This window comes from Boleophthalmus pectinirostris, unplaced genomic scaffold (genome assembly GCF_026225935.1).
Source record: "Boleophthalmus pectinirostris isolate CB_2022bp ecotype Guang Dong unplaced genomic scaffold, ASM2622593v1 HiC_scaffold_5, whole genome shotgun sequence".
In the NCBI taxonomy this organism is placed as follows: domain Eukaryota; kingdom Metazoa; phylum Chordata; class Actinopteri; order Gobiiformes; family Gobiidae; genus Boleophthalmus; species Boleophthalmus pectinirostris.
This window is the reverse complement of record NW_026571404.1, coordinates 22,835,769-22,850,017: the sequence shown is the minus strand read 5'-3', so window position 1 is coordinate 22,850,017 and position 14,249 is coordinate 22,835,769. Positions and strand designations below refer to the sequence as shown.

Sequence of the window (14,249 nt, the reverse complement as noted above, 5' to 3'; positions counted from 1 at the left end):
GTCATTCTTCATGGATTGAATATGACAGATGCAATAATTGCCTCATCAAGACCTTCACATAGGTTGTGTCAGCTTCCATTAATAATGGAGGTCACAATTATATTTTATTCCCATAAAATTAGCCATAACAATACAATCACTATATAGAGAAATGATGTGAACATTGATCCATCCACGGTCTTCTGCTCATCCTACACTGGGCTCAGTGACAGCTGTCTAAGGACTCGCCTTTCTACAAGTCCACACTTCCTCCAGCTCCTCCAAGAGGATTCCAAGACATTCCCAGGCCACAGAGAGGCTCTGTCTCTCCTGTTTGTCCTGGGTCTGTGCTCTCCTCCAGTGGGAGCAGCAGAGGACATCCAAACTTCACAGCCTTTCAGCTCAGTTCTTTTTCACTAAAACAATCTGCCATTCTCATGCTCATGACCTGGGGAGGTCAAGCCACTTTTTCCCAGTCAAATTAAACAAATTATCTTTTACTGTGGCATCCATGTTTCTGGTAAGTTGTCTACAAAGTGGGAGAGTGAAGATAATAAAATTGTTTATGGCAAGGCAATGAGATGTCCATGTGTAACTAAAACTATATATACATGTATATATATGTATGTGTATGTGTGTATATGTATATATATATATATATATATATATATATATATATATATATATATATATATATATATATATATATATATATATATATATATATATATATATATATATATATATATATATATATATATATATATATATATATATATATATATATATATATCATCATTACCATCAATAAAAGGCAGGTAGTGATATTGCCTGATTTGTGAATGCTCTGACCCTTACCCTTCATACAACAAATCACAGCATTTATTTGTACATAAATGCCACAGTCTCCCTCTAAAGAGGTAAACCCCATTACAGAGCATACATGTGCGTGTGATGTAAAAGCATATAAGAGTTGACTTGGTCATGTGCACAAAATGGTGGTGTAAGTGTTTTGTGTGTAGTTCTGAAACATGTGTGCAGATTTGTTGGAGTAGGTGTTTCACATGCATTAGACCCACAGAAATGAAATGTCAGCCAAATACCAGCGCCTGAACCCTCAACCCCATCTCTCTGTGCATTTATGTGTGGCTCTGCATTTTGTGTTATGTTCCTCCAGTAAAGGACTAAATGTGATATATCTCTGTTAATAGTGAAAAGCATTCAAATATGCTATTCAATTTAAAGGGGCATGATGTGAATTTTCTGATGATTTAATGCTATACTGTTCCACAGTATAGCATTAAAAGCATCCATAGTGTTTATTTCAGTGTGTGTGTGTAAAATAGACATTCTTACTGTACACTTCTTATCTTAAATGCTGTACTGTGGAATAATTCAGGCAAAAAAATAAGATCTCCATGGAGACCAGCAAGTGACAGACCCTTCATCAGAAACGTTACATAGTATGCCTTTAATATTGTTATAATAAATGACAGGCAAACACTGAATACCCAGACTTTCTATAAAGCAGCTAATCTGATCGACTTCAAGCCTGGTCTAATGACGCAGAAATGTTCCAAAAGACAGCAAAGCTCTTTGTATAAAATGCAGGTATATGATTCAACACAAGTTGTCAGTATTGCTTTTCTGTTTGCTGCTTTATTCAGTCTTTTCATATTCACTTTAATCTGACCTTTGACCTCTTCCTTAACTACTCTTTTTTCCTTGTGTACTTAAAACCCACCTCACTCCCACTCGCTCACATATGCAGTAGGCTACACAGAGGAAACAGTCACATGCACAGTCCCACAGTGTTACTCTGTGTCACGGCTCGTCTCCTGAGAGGCTGTAGGCGTTGAGATGATGTCGAGTTACCGTGGCAATTTTGTCTTGTTTCCTTGGAGACATGTTCTACAACAACCAACCGAGGCACATGTACAGATTAATGCACCAATCAAGACTCAGAGATGCATAATAGTTTTAGCAAAGAAACAGCAACCTTAGGAAAAAAGTAAAAAAAATAAATAAAAAAAGTACTATTTCAGGTAGAAATATTAAAATATTAAGTGGGAGATATTGCTATAATAATGAAAAATAAGGCAGATGTGATTGAGTGTTTGGCTCAAATAACAAAGACTGTATCTGCAGCCAAGATAAGATAATAAATGAAGATTATGAACTTATTTCAAAAAAGGTTCCCCCGATCTGTCCCTCATAATGGGCAAATACACCAGTAATAAAGCTTGACAAAAGTACGGGTGACACAGGCTAAATCAATGTCATTTAAATCAAAAGCACAAATTCTATTCAGTTTTGTGAAATCAGAGAAAGGCAAAAGTCTACATTTTTGTCATTAGCATTACAATTTGAAAAATCAAACTAATCTACTAGTGAGTGGGAGACAGAGAGCAAAGAATAAAGAGTAAAAGGGTGATAGGAGTATTCAGACTGCATTAGTGAGAACAGGGCTGTAATTGCAGCTGTGTATTGAGTCATCACAGGTCTGACATAAACACACACACACACACACACACACTGGACTACATGTAAAAGCTCTTCAGATGTGTTTTCTTTGACACTGTCACTGCAGATTAGTTTTAACAAGATGGGTATGACACACTATCAACTCTTCTGACACCTTCATCACACGTAGGTCATGTCTGAGTTTGATAAGCTGTAGGCTAATGTCCCTTTATGTATGCATGAATATGTGTCATCATTTACATTATTTCATCAAGCAGGTCACATACTTATGAAAGGATCTTACTGTTGTTTGGTCATAGTGTTAATACTAATAGTAACATTATGACATCTATTCTCACACAAAATTTTGATAACATGGCATTCCCTGTATCTGTAGGGCCGCAACAACAAAATGAAATAATTGTGACAAATTAAACATTCAAATTCCCATATTAAATACTCAGATTAAATCATCAGTTGTTAAATCTTGTCATTTACTAGGAAAATGATGGATTATTGTCAAATAAAAAGGACAGGAAGAATTTACATTTTGTGATTTTGTACTAACCTTAAAGTGATAGTATGTAACTTTCTGGTGGCAGAAAGTCAACTTTATGATTCCATGGCAACAAATTTAAAACCATAAAGTCAAAGGAACAACATTTCCATGGAAACAAGCACGATGACGCCCTCCCCCAAGGCCAAAGAGTCAGGTTTGTATAGCTGCTCAATAAGGACATATGCTTTTATTTGTTTTTCAGTGCAATAAAAACATTCATAATGAAAAAAATCACTGACTAGTCGATTACTAAAATAATCATTAGTTGCATCCCCGTATTTGTCATAAAAAAAATACTATAAAAATGGAAGGTAATGTAAGATATGAAGTAGTAATTTTGTCAATTTTGCACTTTCCCCCACACCTTGCAACCTAATTCAGAGTTACTCAAACTGAACTTTTCACTCTCTCCAAAATCACTAAAAAAACACTGGCTTTCTGTGTCAGGACAGACATATCCCACACGCCCCTGCCTCCATCACTTCCTGTCTCCACTGCTTCCCTCTCTAATCCAATCCACTCTTCAGCACACCTACATTTAAATCCACACAAACATGCTTGACATTCACACAGTGCTGCCAGCCACGCCACATTATAAGAGCTCCCGCCTGCTCCACTCGCCCACCTGCTGCACAGCCACTAAAGGACCCAGAGAAAAACGCCCGCTTTCAACCTTTCCCAGGCACAAACACTCCAACAAAGTGCCAGTGCTTTAGTCAACGTCACGCAAGTTTCACCGTTTCATTACTGTGTTATTCTTATGGACTAAATAAACATGCTGATGGTTTTAGAGGCGCAGGCAGTGAAAAAAAAAAGAGAAAATACACAGATGTCCATTTCATATCTTATTTATTTGTATTTATGGCATGATGCAGTTATTATTTTCAGTGTCACGTTACCATGGAAACATAAATTGCAGTGTTCTTCAAGCAACATTTGCAAAGTCCACAAGTGAAAAGAGCCTTCTATGACTTAAATTCTTGCATAGGTCAGCACTTCATGTATTATGATCAAGATAAGGCTTATAATGCAGTGAATATACTTATTTATACTGTACAAACAAGCATAATAGTAATTAAATTGCACAAAACAATACAAAATTCATACTGATGCCTTCAAAAGCAAAAAATTATAAGCAACTTAGCAATGCTCAAATTACTTATAGTGTCTATGGTTACTTAAAAACTATGGATATAAGATTGGAAAACACACCAAAAAGAAAAAAAAAAAAATCATAGTTCAAGTAACTGTAAAATATTATTCTTCATTTGGCATCATCTAACATTTCAAGCATGTTGCATATACATTATATAATTTAATCATAAATTATAAATATTCAATCAAAAAATGTAATCATGGTTAACGTTTGACAATGTTACTCCTCTATGCTTTATCAGTCTGGTCAACATCCTTTATTAATGAAAAGGCAATATTGCATGCCTTTGTTTTCTTGCTGACAAACACTCAGAGGTAATTTGTACTCTGTTACATTTACTTGAGTAACCTTTTGAAGAAATTTTGTTTTTGAGAGTAGTTTTCTGACATCATACTTTTACGTCTTCATGTTGAGTTGAGAACATTTAGGTTACTCTTCCCACTGTGAGAAGTTTCTGGAGAATAAGCGCTTGGAGTTGACAATGTTAAATGATTTGAACATTTGCACTTCTTAAACCTTACCTTCAGATACAATTAGTTTTAATTTTTGTGTCTATTCTTTGAAAATCCAGTGATCTCTGCATAGTTTAAGGTTCCATCTGTCAGACTACATTCAGTCAAAAATCATAAATCTGATTTTTAAGGGTCACTTGAGAACAAACTCTGGCTACTCTACTGATGTCTGCTAACACTGGGTTAGCGTCTCTACTATACTGAGCTTCAGACTTTTATTTTCAAGTGTACCAGATTCAGGGTTTCGTGTGCTCTCTGTAGAGTCCATCTCTTCACCTTTGACCTCCACAAGCCCTGATTGACCTTCCCCTGACTCTGCAATGTATGTAACATGGACCCCATTCTCTTGTCCTAACCCAGTTCTCTCCCCAGTTCTGTTAGCCTTGTTAGGTTTAGTCGTAAAGGTGGTCAGACTGTCATTTGCTTTGGTGAAATATATCTCAACTTTAGACACCGGTCCCTTGTCGGAAAAAAAGTGATGCAGGTAAGCTTGTGCGTAGTGATCGGATGAGATTAAGTCAAGGTTAATGGACGTATTGGAAGCACCATCACTCATACCAGCCTCTAATCTTCTCCCTGTTAAATTTAAAACAGTCCAGTCACAAACAAATGAAGTGAGATAAATCACTTTGCACTTGTTTTTGAGATATTAGAGGCACCTGTTTGTGTTTGCAGGTCACATAGAGGTATAGTCACGCTCACTCCAGTTTCTCGGTCAGTTACAGTCAGACCTGTCATGGCTCCTTCCTCAGGTACATCACTGAACTCTTCACATGAAGCTGAAAGACTGCCTCGACATTTCATCACACTGACTGTACTGGCTTTATATTTCCTTCAAGGTGACATAGTACACACATTAAAAGTGTTTGTACTGACTTGATGTGATGTGAGATTGTAATATTTAATAAAAAAAACAATATCTACCTACTATAAAATAAAAGTACATATAAGTACTAAGTATTAAAATTGAAAGGTGCATTCACAAACTTAAAAAAAACGTAGTACAAAATATAGTTTCATAAAATAGCAAGCCCTTTAAATGTAGTATTTTTTAATAATGGGCTTCAGAATACCTCATACTAATTTGGACATTTAGGCCTTTAGGTACAAAAAAAGAAGTGCTGTCTTGCCAGCAGGGGGTGCTGGTGATTCATAAAATAGTGAAAAATAGGTTTGTCTATTATATTCATTAATTATCTATACTTTGTTAATAATGCCTAACAATTTAATCATGATATGTGTGGCCCATTACCTTTTAATAACTTAAAAATGTATTGCTGTATCATACCTATAGACAGGAATAATTTGTTCCAGATCTTCTCTATACTGCGACAGTGCACCCATTGCAGCCAGGGGCTCCATCTGACCGTCGAGTCCAGCCAGATGTACCAACATTTGGGTGTGAAAGGCTGCTCCACTGGCCCACTGCCTGAGAGATCTGGAAACAACACAAAAGAGGGCACTTTGTTATAGAAAGTATTAACCAGTTTTTTGGTAGATATTATTATATACAGGAATGTGTATGTAGCCAATGAAATTTCTTCAATAAATTTTCTCACCTGGAATCACAGTCACCTCCAAGCAAACATGTTTTAAGCTGGGTGAGGTTCAGACTGAGCTGGGCCTCCAGTCTGGATGTGTCCTGCATTAATTTACTTTTATCATTCAAGTTAATCCGACAGCGCTTCAGGTACTCCTCCATCAGCTCCTGCAGCTCACAGACTCTCTGCAGAAAACACACAACATATTCTTTCATGATCTGGCTTATTTCACAGTTAATTATTTCTATTACCTGAACATTACCTGTCGAGAGGATGAGCCAGAGGACTTCCCGGATGGTGGTTTAGACGATGCATATGCCATGTCTATAACCATCGAAACCACTGACCCCACCAAACCAGCCAGTCTGGGCTCATCTGTGAAGGCTGATAGTCGACCAATCAGATCCCTCAAATAGGTAGGTGCTCGGCTTCCAATGTCTCTCTGCAACTAGAACAAACTAAGGTTGTCAAGTATCGAAAATCAATAATGAAGCTATTCATACAAAGGTAATCATTTTCAGAACTTTCTTGAACATGAGACCATGTGGCAATTTTAAAGATGCACTTTGTAACTTTCTGGTGGAGGGTCTATCACCTGCTTGTTCCAACAGATATGTCTGTCACAGCTCTATCTTGCAATCATTCTGTTACAGGTGGTTTTATAGCTCAAAAATATCTAGAAAAACAAACATTCTGACTGAGTAGGCATTCCTCCCCACAGATCTGACCTGTGACTTCGTCTGATTTGGTCTCTTTAAAGATTTAATGCCATATTGAGAAACATTCCAGACAAACCAATAACATCTCTATGAAAAAAAAAGGTTTTGGATGGGCCCTCCACCTGAAAAGTTTTATAATGCACCTTTAAAGAAACTATCATAGTTTTGTATTGTAACTGACTTTTCGTATTGTAGTAACATTACAAGTCACTGAAAACAGAATCAGGAATTAACCAGAAAATGTAATTAATCAGGGAAAATAATCAAATAAACATACATTTGAGGCCTTGTGTAGATAGACAGTTTGAGTTCTCAAATGTTGTTTACGACTAAACTAATCAATGTTCACACAGCAGGAACAGCTCTTCAAGTGTTTTCAAATCTGTTCAGAGACGATTTAACTGTCTCCTGGTGTGTACAGAAAATTCTCATCAATAGAGACATTAGACATCCTCTTTCTTGTTAACTGGGTGTCTATAAAAGAAAAAAACACAAACCTGATGCATTTGTTCCTGGATGGAGGGTCCTGTTTGTGAGCCTTCGCTGTAGTTGGCCAGCAGCAGAGGGTGAACCACTCTGAGGTTAGGGACGGCACCAGCATCCAACATGGCATCGAACAAGATCGCACCAATCACCTCCTGGAATTGAGAGAGCTCTTCTTCTGAGGAAAACAGCTGCCCCATGATGCTTTGGGATTTGAAGGCAAGATGTGGGTGACTACTGCAAAAAAGTTAAGTACAAAAAACAAGGTATGAGTTAGAAAACAGAGAATTACAGAGTTTAGTTTGATTTAGTAAAGTGAGTAAGACGACAACCTAATCATACAGTGGCAACAATGTACAGTAAACTGTAAACTACAATCCAATATATAAGCCACACACACCACAGCATGAACAGTAAACATCATGCATCAGCTGCCTCTCACATGAGATGCCAGGCTATTTTTAGTCACAAAAAACCCCTTGTGTTTTTGGGTTTCTGGTGCATATGCATACATATACAAACATAATCTACATAATGACAATACAATACTTGCAGCTCAGCTCTGCTGCCAAGCACAATTTCAGTAAAATAAAAGTTACTTACAAACTGAAAATGCAACTTCATTTTGGCCATTCACAAATCCAGCACTGTTCTTCCTCCCATTCTGTAGCAAAGAGATCAACCAAGACAGCACTGCCTAAAAATGTACACACCACTAAACCTACATCTCCACCTAGCGGCAATAAGTGGAAACTACAATCTCTATGGCACAAAAAACATTAATTTGTTTAGCTGTTTGCTTACCTCTTTGCCAAAGCCTTTTGGCCACCATGTAAATCTCTGGTAAATTAAATGAAACTAATCCTTATTGCACCAAGGGACCACGAAGACCCTTTGGGATCTTACTAATAGCTTTATAGTCTGGGTTAAACATTGGAAAATAGGCCAAGGGCTCTAAGATTTTCCTTTCACTGTAACTGGAACAGCAGCCCTGGTGGTGGTGAAGTGATGTTGATGTCTTTAACTCAACTTGAAGTCTAGCACAGAGGGATTTGGGATTTTATGTTCAGTGTGAAAGCTGCTCTTTGTTAAGTGGGACAAGGGCTTGTGCCCTGTCATGCCTCACACCGTGCCGTGTTATCTATAGAGGAGGGAAGATGTGGGCTGAAATGGTATATTTACTGTTGAAATAATAAAGATACATGCTAAGATAGAAAATGCTAACAGCTAGAAGCCTATTGGTTTTAATTATTTTTACTCTGGATTCTCAGTCTGTGAGGCAGTCATTTTATTTCTTCTTGTTTATAGTTATCATCTACCAAAGAATTGTTTGTTTGTTTTTCCCTTTTCCATTTTTATGGCTGAAATTATGTCAACAACCTATCTCAGCCCATTCTCTCTTCTCCAAGCTCCTTGCCTCCCTCTCACTTCAGCTTGTCTTTGCTGTAGTTGATTTGGATCACTTCTGTCAGATTGCTGCTGTGTTTACCACAGGCAACTCGTGTGTTTCCTCTCCTGTGCCACTGTTCTGCACTTCTTGCACACTGTTTTTATCATCTTGGACAAACTAAACTCAGCTCCTTTTTCAATTGATTTGCACCGAACTATACATTTTTGCTGTTCCGCAATTAAATATGCATGTAGAACAAGGTCGACAGAAAGAAGCGCTTCTCTAAAATGACAGAGTTAAATACAACTTCAAGCAGGCCCCTGCTGTAAAGAGAATTCATTGCAACAAAATGCAACACTGAGACATTTTGATTTATAATAGAACATTAGGCAATGTGAAATAAACTGCATCTTATTCTGACAAGGTGAGTGTGTTGCCCAAGGACACAACAATTGGGATTTAACTATTTCTGTTTCTTATTATAGATCCACGATTTGACTCACACTCACAACACAGCACAAAAATTAGTACATAAAAAGGTTAAAGGATTAGTGCAACAGTGACCCCTAGTGGTACTGGTATCCTTTGCAGCCGTAAATATCCAAATCCAACATGGCGCTGCACATGTAGTGAAGAAGAATTTTAAAGTAATTTTTATTTACACTTCTGCAGTCTATGAGAAATGACTGACTCGAATCATGGCAGTGTTCCTGTGCGGTATTTTTGTACTGCTGGTAACGGGATGGAGTCATTTTTGGTAGAGGAGGTAAAACGCAAAGTTGCAGCACAAGATGTAAGTACTGGCTATTCTTACTGGTGCAAGTTACACGGGATGCTCATTTTCTATTCACAGTTTAATTTTATTTGACAGACCACGTGGTAGTTTTTTTGTTTTGTTTTTGTGTTCAGGTTATCCATTTGCAAGGAAAGGTGATCTTCAGTTCTTCTGCTAACATCAACAACATCGTCAATCTAAAATCAGCTGAGAGACTTTTTCTGTTACTGAATCATGAGGCACCGATAAAACTACCTGCCCACATCAATCGAGGTTCAAATTCCTCTATACGATTTACGCTACTTAACTTACCTTTTTATTGGTGATAACTTTTGTTTTCTTATAGCAAAGGCATCCTCTCTGCTGCAGTCCTATCTGACGGGAGATAAGAATGAAGTGGCTAGAGTTGTAATGTTATGGCTCAGCCTACAGGGGGCGCTCAAAGACAGATCCACAAACTATAAAGTCCAACCAAGTGCAACAGTAGGAGGGAAAAGAGGAGACAATGATGAGCAGAGTTTAGTGATTGAAGACAGGTATCCTGGAGACTCCAGTCGATGCAAAAGACAACGGCTGGAGTATGGAAATCCAGATGGTAAGAGTTATGCTTATATAGCCTTTTGTCATGTCCATTTGTGTTATCCAAGTGGTCTATTTTATTTATGTACGTATTTGAAAAGATACACCCATGGACCAACAAGACAAGCTGCTACCATCTGTGGACTCAGTCACTTTTAGAATCTGCTGCAAGTGTAGTGGAAGTCTGTCCAGATACTTCAGCACACAGGTAAATAAAAACAGGATATTTTCTTGGACACTTTGTGTTCACCTTAATGTTAAATATGTAATTTTGTTGCATTAATTAATTATGTAGTCTATGTCTCTGGATTATTGCAAACTATGGTGTACAGGGTACTTATAACACAAATGTAATTATTGTTGTAGGATGTTAGTAAAGTCCTGGGAGCCAGTCTGACCACATTGTTGGGCTGGAGGGTTGACCTTAAAAATCCCCACTTAGAGGTTTGTTTTACTGCTTTATAGATGTATTATTTTAATAACAACTCTCTTTTATATTTTGTCTTCCTGTGATTCTGTTACAGGTAAATGTCAATTTGACTGATGACTATTGTCTCCAGGGGATCCCACTGACAAAGTAACTGTTGACATTGACTACTAGAATATTATACATAAAAATGCATTTTGTAATCTATGTTTACTTTATATTCAGATTTCCTCTAGCCAACAGGAACTATGTTCAAACCACTGGTCTGAGGTCTACAGTTGCCTGGGCAATGGCCTCAATGGCTCAGATACAGGTGGTCAATAAGTAGTAACCTACTTGCAATTGCACTAAAATAATGTATAAAATATAAGGTTTATTGTAAATAACTGTATGTGTCCAAAACAGCCAGGGTCTTTTGTGGTTGACCCAATGTGTGGAGTGGGAACCATCTTGATAGAAGCAGCAAAGGAGCACAATGTACAATACATGCACCCTTGTTTTATTGTTGAAGTATTAGCAGTATTAATTAAAAATACTCTTACTTTTAAACAGGGAGCATTTTTCCTGGGAATTGATAATGATGATGAGCAGCTAGTCAAAGCCAATGAAAATATTGTTTATGCACACCTAGAGGATAGGATGCAAGTACTTAAAGCCTCGTCTCTGGGTAAGAAACACACAGTTATGACAATGAATTAGCAAAGATTTCTACAGTGTCATTCTTTTTATGTGTGTTTATAGTTCTGCCTTTGCACAGCGCAAGTGTGGATACTGTTGTTTGTGATTTGCCTTTTGGTCGGAAATTTAGTACTAAAATAGATGCAGCCAAGGACTTACCTCCTATTCTTTATGAGATGACAAGGTAGATCCCTTTGAAATATTGCAAAAATGTGCAAGTCCTTAAAAATTAAATATTTCTTTTGTTTTTGTATTAGAGTTCTTCGAGTTGGTGGCATCCTGGTTCTTCTGCTGAGTCCTCAGTTATCATGCCTAATAAAAAGACTTATCGCGCAAGAAGACGTTAAGTCAAACTCAACTGATTCACAAACTGAAAAGCAGGACTGCCTATCTGATGGAGCAACTTGCACCAAGCAGCTGTTAAGTGAAGGCCAAAATAATGGACCACCCTCCGCCCAAGAAACGAAGTATGGACTGAAAAGGACCCATCCCCTTTCATCTCTGAGGCATGAAAAAACTGTTAGGGTCAGTTTAGGTGCAATTGATGGACTAATGCACAAATATGTTAAATTAGACCCATGCTTCAAATAATATTTACACAATACAAACCTGTTGAAGTAATGTTATTGTTACTCTTTATGGTAATACATTCTCCATATACCCAAGTTTTGACCACAGCTGTACAATACTGCCATCTGCCACTGTTAGCCCTGCTTAGCCCAGATTTACATTGGGAGGCTTAATAGAGTATTAGCATTTATTTTACACGAATTTATTAAGTTATGTTCATGTACAAATAAATAATACTATGAATGATACATTATTTTTTTACATAATGAGTTAAATTGTTTTAGGCTTTAGTGGGCCATCTACAGTGACAACTATAGAATTATCATATCGGCTCATTTTGCTGTATTTTCTTATTTACTATTCTTATCTTTTTATATTTACAGTAAATTCCATTCTATGCTATTTGTTTTGGTGATCACTTTAGTAAGCAGCCCCCACAGTATGGGGAAGGTACGCCATGATGTCCATTGCGCATGCCCATTGCGCAGTGGAAGCCATGTTGGAGCTACAGTGGATTCGGGCTGGAATTTTCTGACGCCGTATGTTTTTCTTAAAATATTGGATTTTGTCTATCGTTTGGGGTCCGTCAACCACCTGCGATCGGTGCCCTAAACGACAGTGACAATGATGAACTCTAGTGTCGACCTATCCCGGCGGAATCCGCAGGAGGATTTCGAGTTGATCCAAAGGATAGGAAGCGGCACATACGGAGATGTGTACAAGGTAAAGCTGCAACAAGGAAAGCGTCCCTGTTTCCATTATCGGACACCATATCTGGGTACTGTTTGTGTGGAATATACCAACACATCAAGTTCTTTTTCCAAGGTTTGCCAAAGCGCACAGGTCATTTTTGTTTTCAGAAATGCACTGCTTTGCCTTTGATTGTTGGCGTTCAGACAGTTCAGTGCGTTGTTGATGCAGTGGTTCTAACTCCTGGACATATTTCTCTTCTTGGGGAAACCACAAGTGGCTGGTGGTTTCATGAGTGTAATTTTTGCAGTTCTTGTGTAGGTGTTTTTAGTAGCTAGCCAAAATTGCTTGATTTTGCAGTTCGACTAACAGTGGAGCTACTGTACATTCATGCGCACTGAAACAAGTTGTGTCTCTGGGGCTAGGCACATTACGAGTGTGGACTAGTCTCAAATTAAAGAGTCGTGGCTGAAGCCTTCTTGTAATAAAGTGTATTACACATAGTAATCAACAAATATGTAAAGTTATAATCAGCATTACAGTAAGGGTGCGATATCCTAAGCTACAGGAGGGCACGGTTAGCCACTTGGATGCTAACTTGTATTTGTTTCTTGAAACACAAAGCCAATATTTTAAGTGGTTTTACACATTCACTTGTAAGTGGACGCTGTCACTGCCGTTAACAGTGTTACTGAGTGGTAAACATACTGATCACAAATGCGCTTATAATGATCAATATGTCAGACTGACAGCTGCCTGCCTGCGACTGTCCAGTTGAGTTTGGCTAACGCAGAGAAGGCTACAACAAAAACAACCATAATGTAGCACCCCCCACTGTTACATAATCAACAACATTTAACTTGTACCCTCGTGGGGCATGTCATTTTATTTTAGGTGCTTGAATTTAGAGTTTAGGACTATTAACTGTCTTTTAGTCACATTGCAGTCACTTATCACTTGAGTTTTTCCCACGCTGTTGCCTAGGCCTGTAGCTTTAGCCTGGCACGGCTCTGAGTGAGTCACAGCAGCCCTACCCCAAAACTTGTCTTGCTTACCTTCGTGTTTGATTACGATTAGGTTTTTGGCGCAATCACGCATTTTGGTACACGCAACTCTTTAATCTAAGTAAATAGAAAATTCAGATGGGTTGTATTTAGACACTTGAGGAGGTAGTTTTGCAGTGGCATACACGTGTGATTGCTGTACTTGTTGGAACGTAACACTTAGACTGGTGTTTATGGCAGCCCACTGTTGAGGAATTTAATTTCACCTCTGTGTGGGCAGTAGCCCTGGCCAGCTGGAGATTGATTTAACTTTAATAAGACTAGATGACGTTTGGTTAAAGTGTAGGCACCTAACAATTTAACCATAAAAGGTACAAGATACAGACATATTTGCATTTAATTACATGGTTCATCTTTATACTGACACCAAATGGCCGACGAGTCTTTATTTTTCTATTGCTTTTCACAGTGCCTAAGAATAATTATCTACAATGTATAAGTATGCAGAAAATTATTTTCCCCAAAAGTGTATTACAGAGTTATATTTGGAACTGTTATGGTCATGCATGTAAGCTGGAGCAAAATACTAAATTATCTACTACCCTTTAACCATGTTCTTGAGAAAACATTGGCTGATTATACAACACAACTCTCTAATAACACGAATCATGAATTTCAGAGCCAAAAGGGCTTGTTGTTTACAACTTTTTACAGAGTACTAAAT

At 37.8% G+C, this 14,249-nt stretch overlaps 3 protein-coding genes across 5 annotated transcripts in view; 2 read left to right on the top strand and 1 right to left on the bottom strand.

Moving 5' to 3' along the window:
• Positions 1-3,833: 3,833 nt before the first annotated feature.
• On the bottom strand, positions 3,834-10,002 carry LOC110156918 (uncharacterized). 3 transcript variants are annotated; one of them, XM_055162833.1, is made up of 7 exons: positions 9,890-10,002; positions 7,427-7,649; positions 6,473-6,658; positions 6,229-6,395; positions 5,958-6,107; positions 5,329-5,501; positions 3,834-5,245 (listed from the first exon to the last, which is right to left on the bottom strand). In XM_055162833.1, the coding sequence occupies exons 2-7, from the start codon at positions 7,610-7,612 to the stop codon at positions 4,842-4,844; spliced, it is 1,266 nt and encodes a 421-aa protein (XP_055018808.1). In that variant the 5' UTR covers positions 7,613-7,649; positions 9,890-10,002; the 3' UTR covers positions 3,834-4,841. The 3 variants fall into 3 exon arrangements, with proteins under 3 accessions (XP_055018808.1, XP_020776809.2, XP_055018806.1); XM_020921150.2 differs by lacking the exon at positions 9,890-10,002 and adding an exon at positions 8,016-8,698; XM_055162831.1 differs by lacking the exon at positions 9,890-10,002 and adding an exon at positions 7,745-7,864.
• Positions 9,380-12,043, top strand: thumpd2 (THUMP domain containing 2). Its single transcript, XM_020921394.2, has 11 exons — positions 9,380-9,595; positions 9,712-9,850; positions 9,924-10,172; positions 10,258-10,364; positions 10,523-10,600; positions 10,681-10,733; positions 10,809-10,896; positions 10,989-11,060; positions 11,136-11,250; positions 11,325-11,445; positions 11,519-12,043. The coding sequence occupies exons 1-11, from the start codon at positions 9,485-9,487 to the stop codon at positions 11,850-11,852; spliced, it is 1,467 nt and encodes a 488-aa protein (XP_020777053.2). The 5' UTR covers positions 9,380-9,484; the 3' UTR covers positions 11,853-12,043.
• Positions 12,044-12,330: 287 nt separating this feature from the next.
• Positions 12,331-14,249, top strand: part of LOC110156784 (mitogen-activated protein kinase kinase kinase kinase 3) — a 33,077-nt gene continuing 31,158 nt past the window's right edge. Inside the window, 1 exon segment of the mRNA XM_020921006.2 lies at positions 12,331-12,554. Coding sequence (XP_020776665.2) covers positions 12,456-12,554 — 99 coding nt within the window. The 5' untranslated portion in view covers positions 12,331-12,455.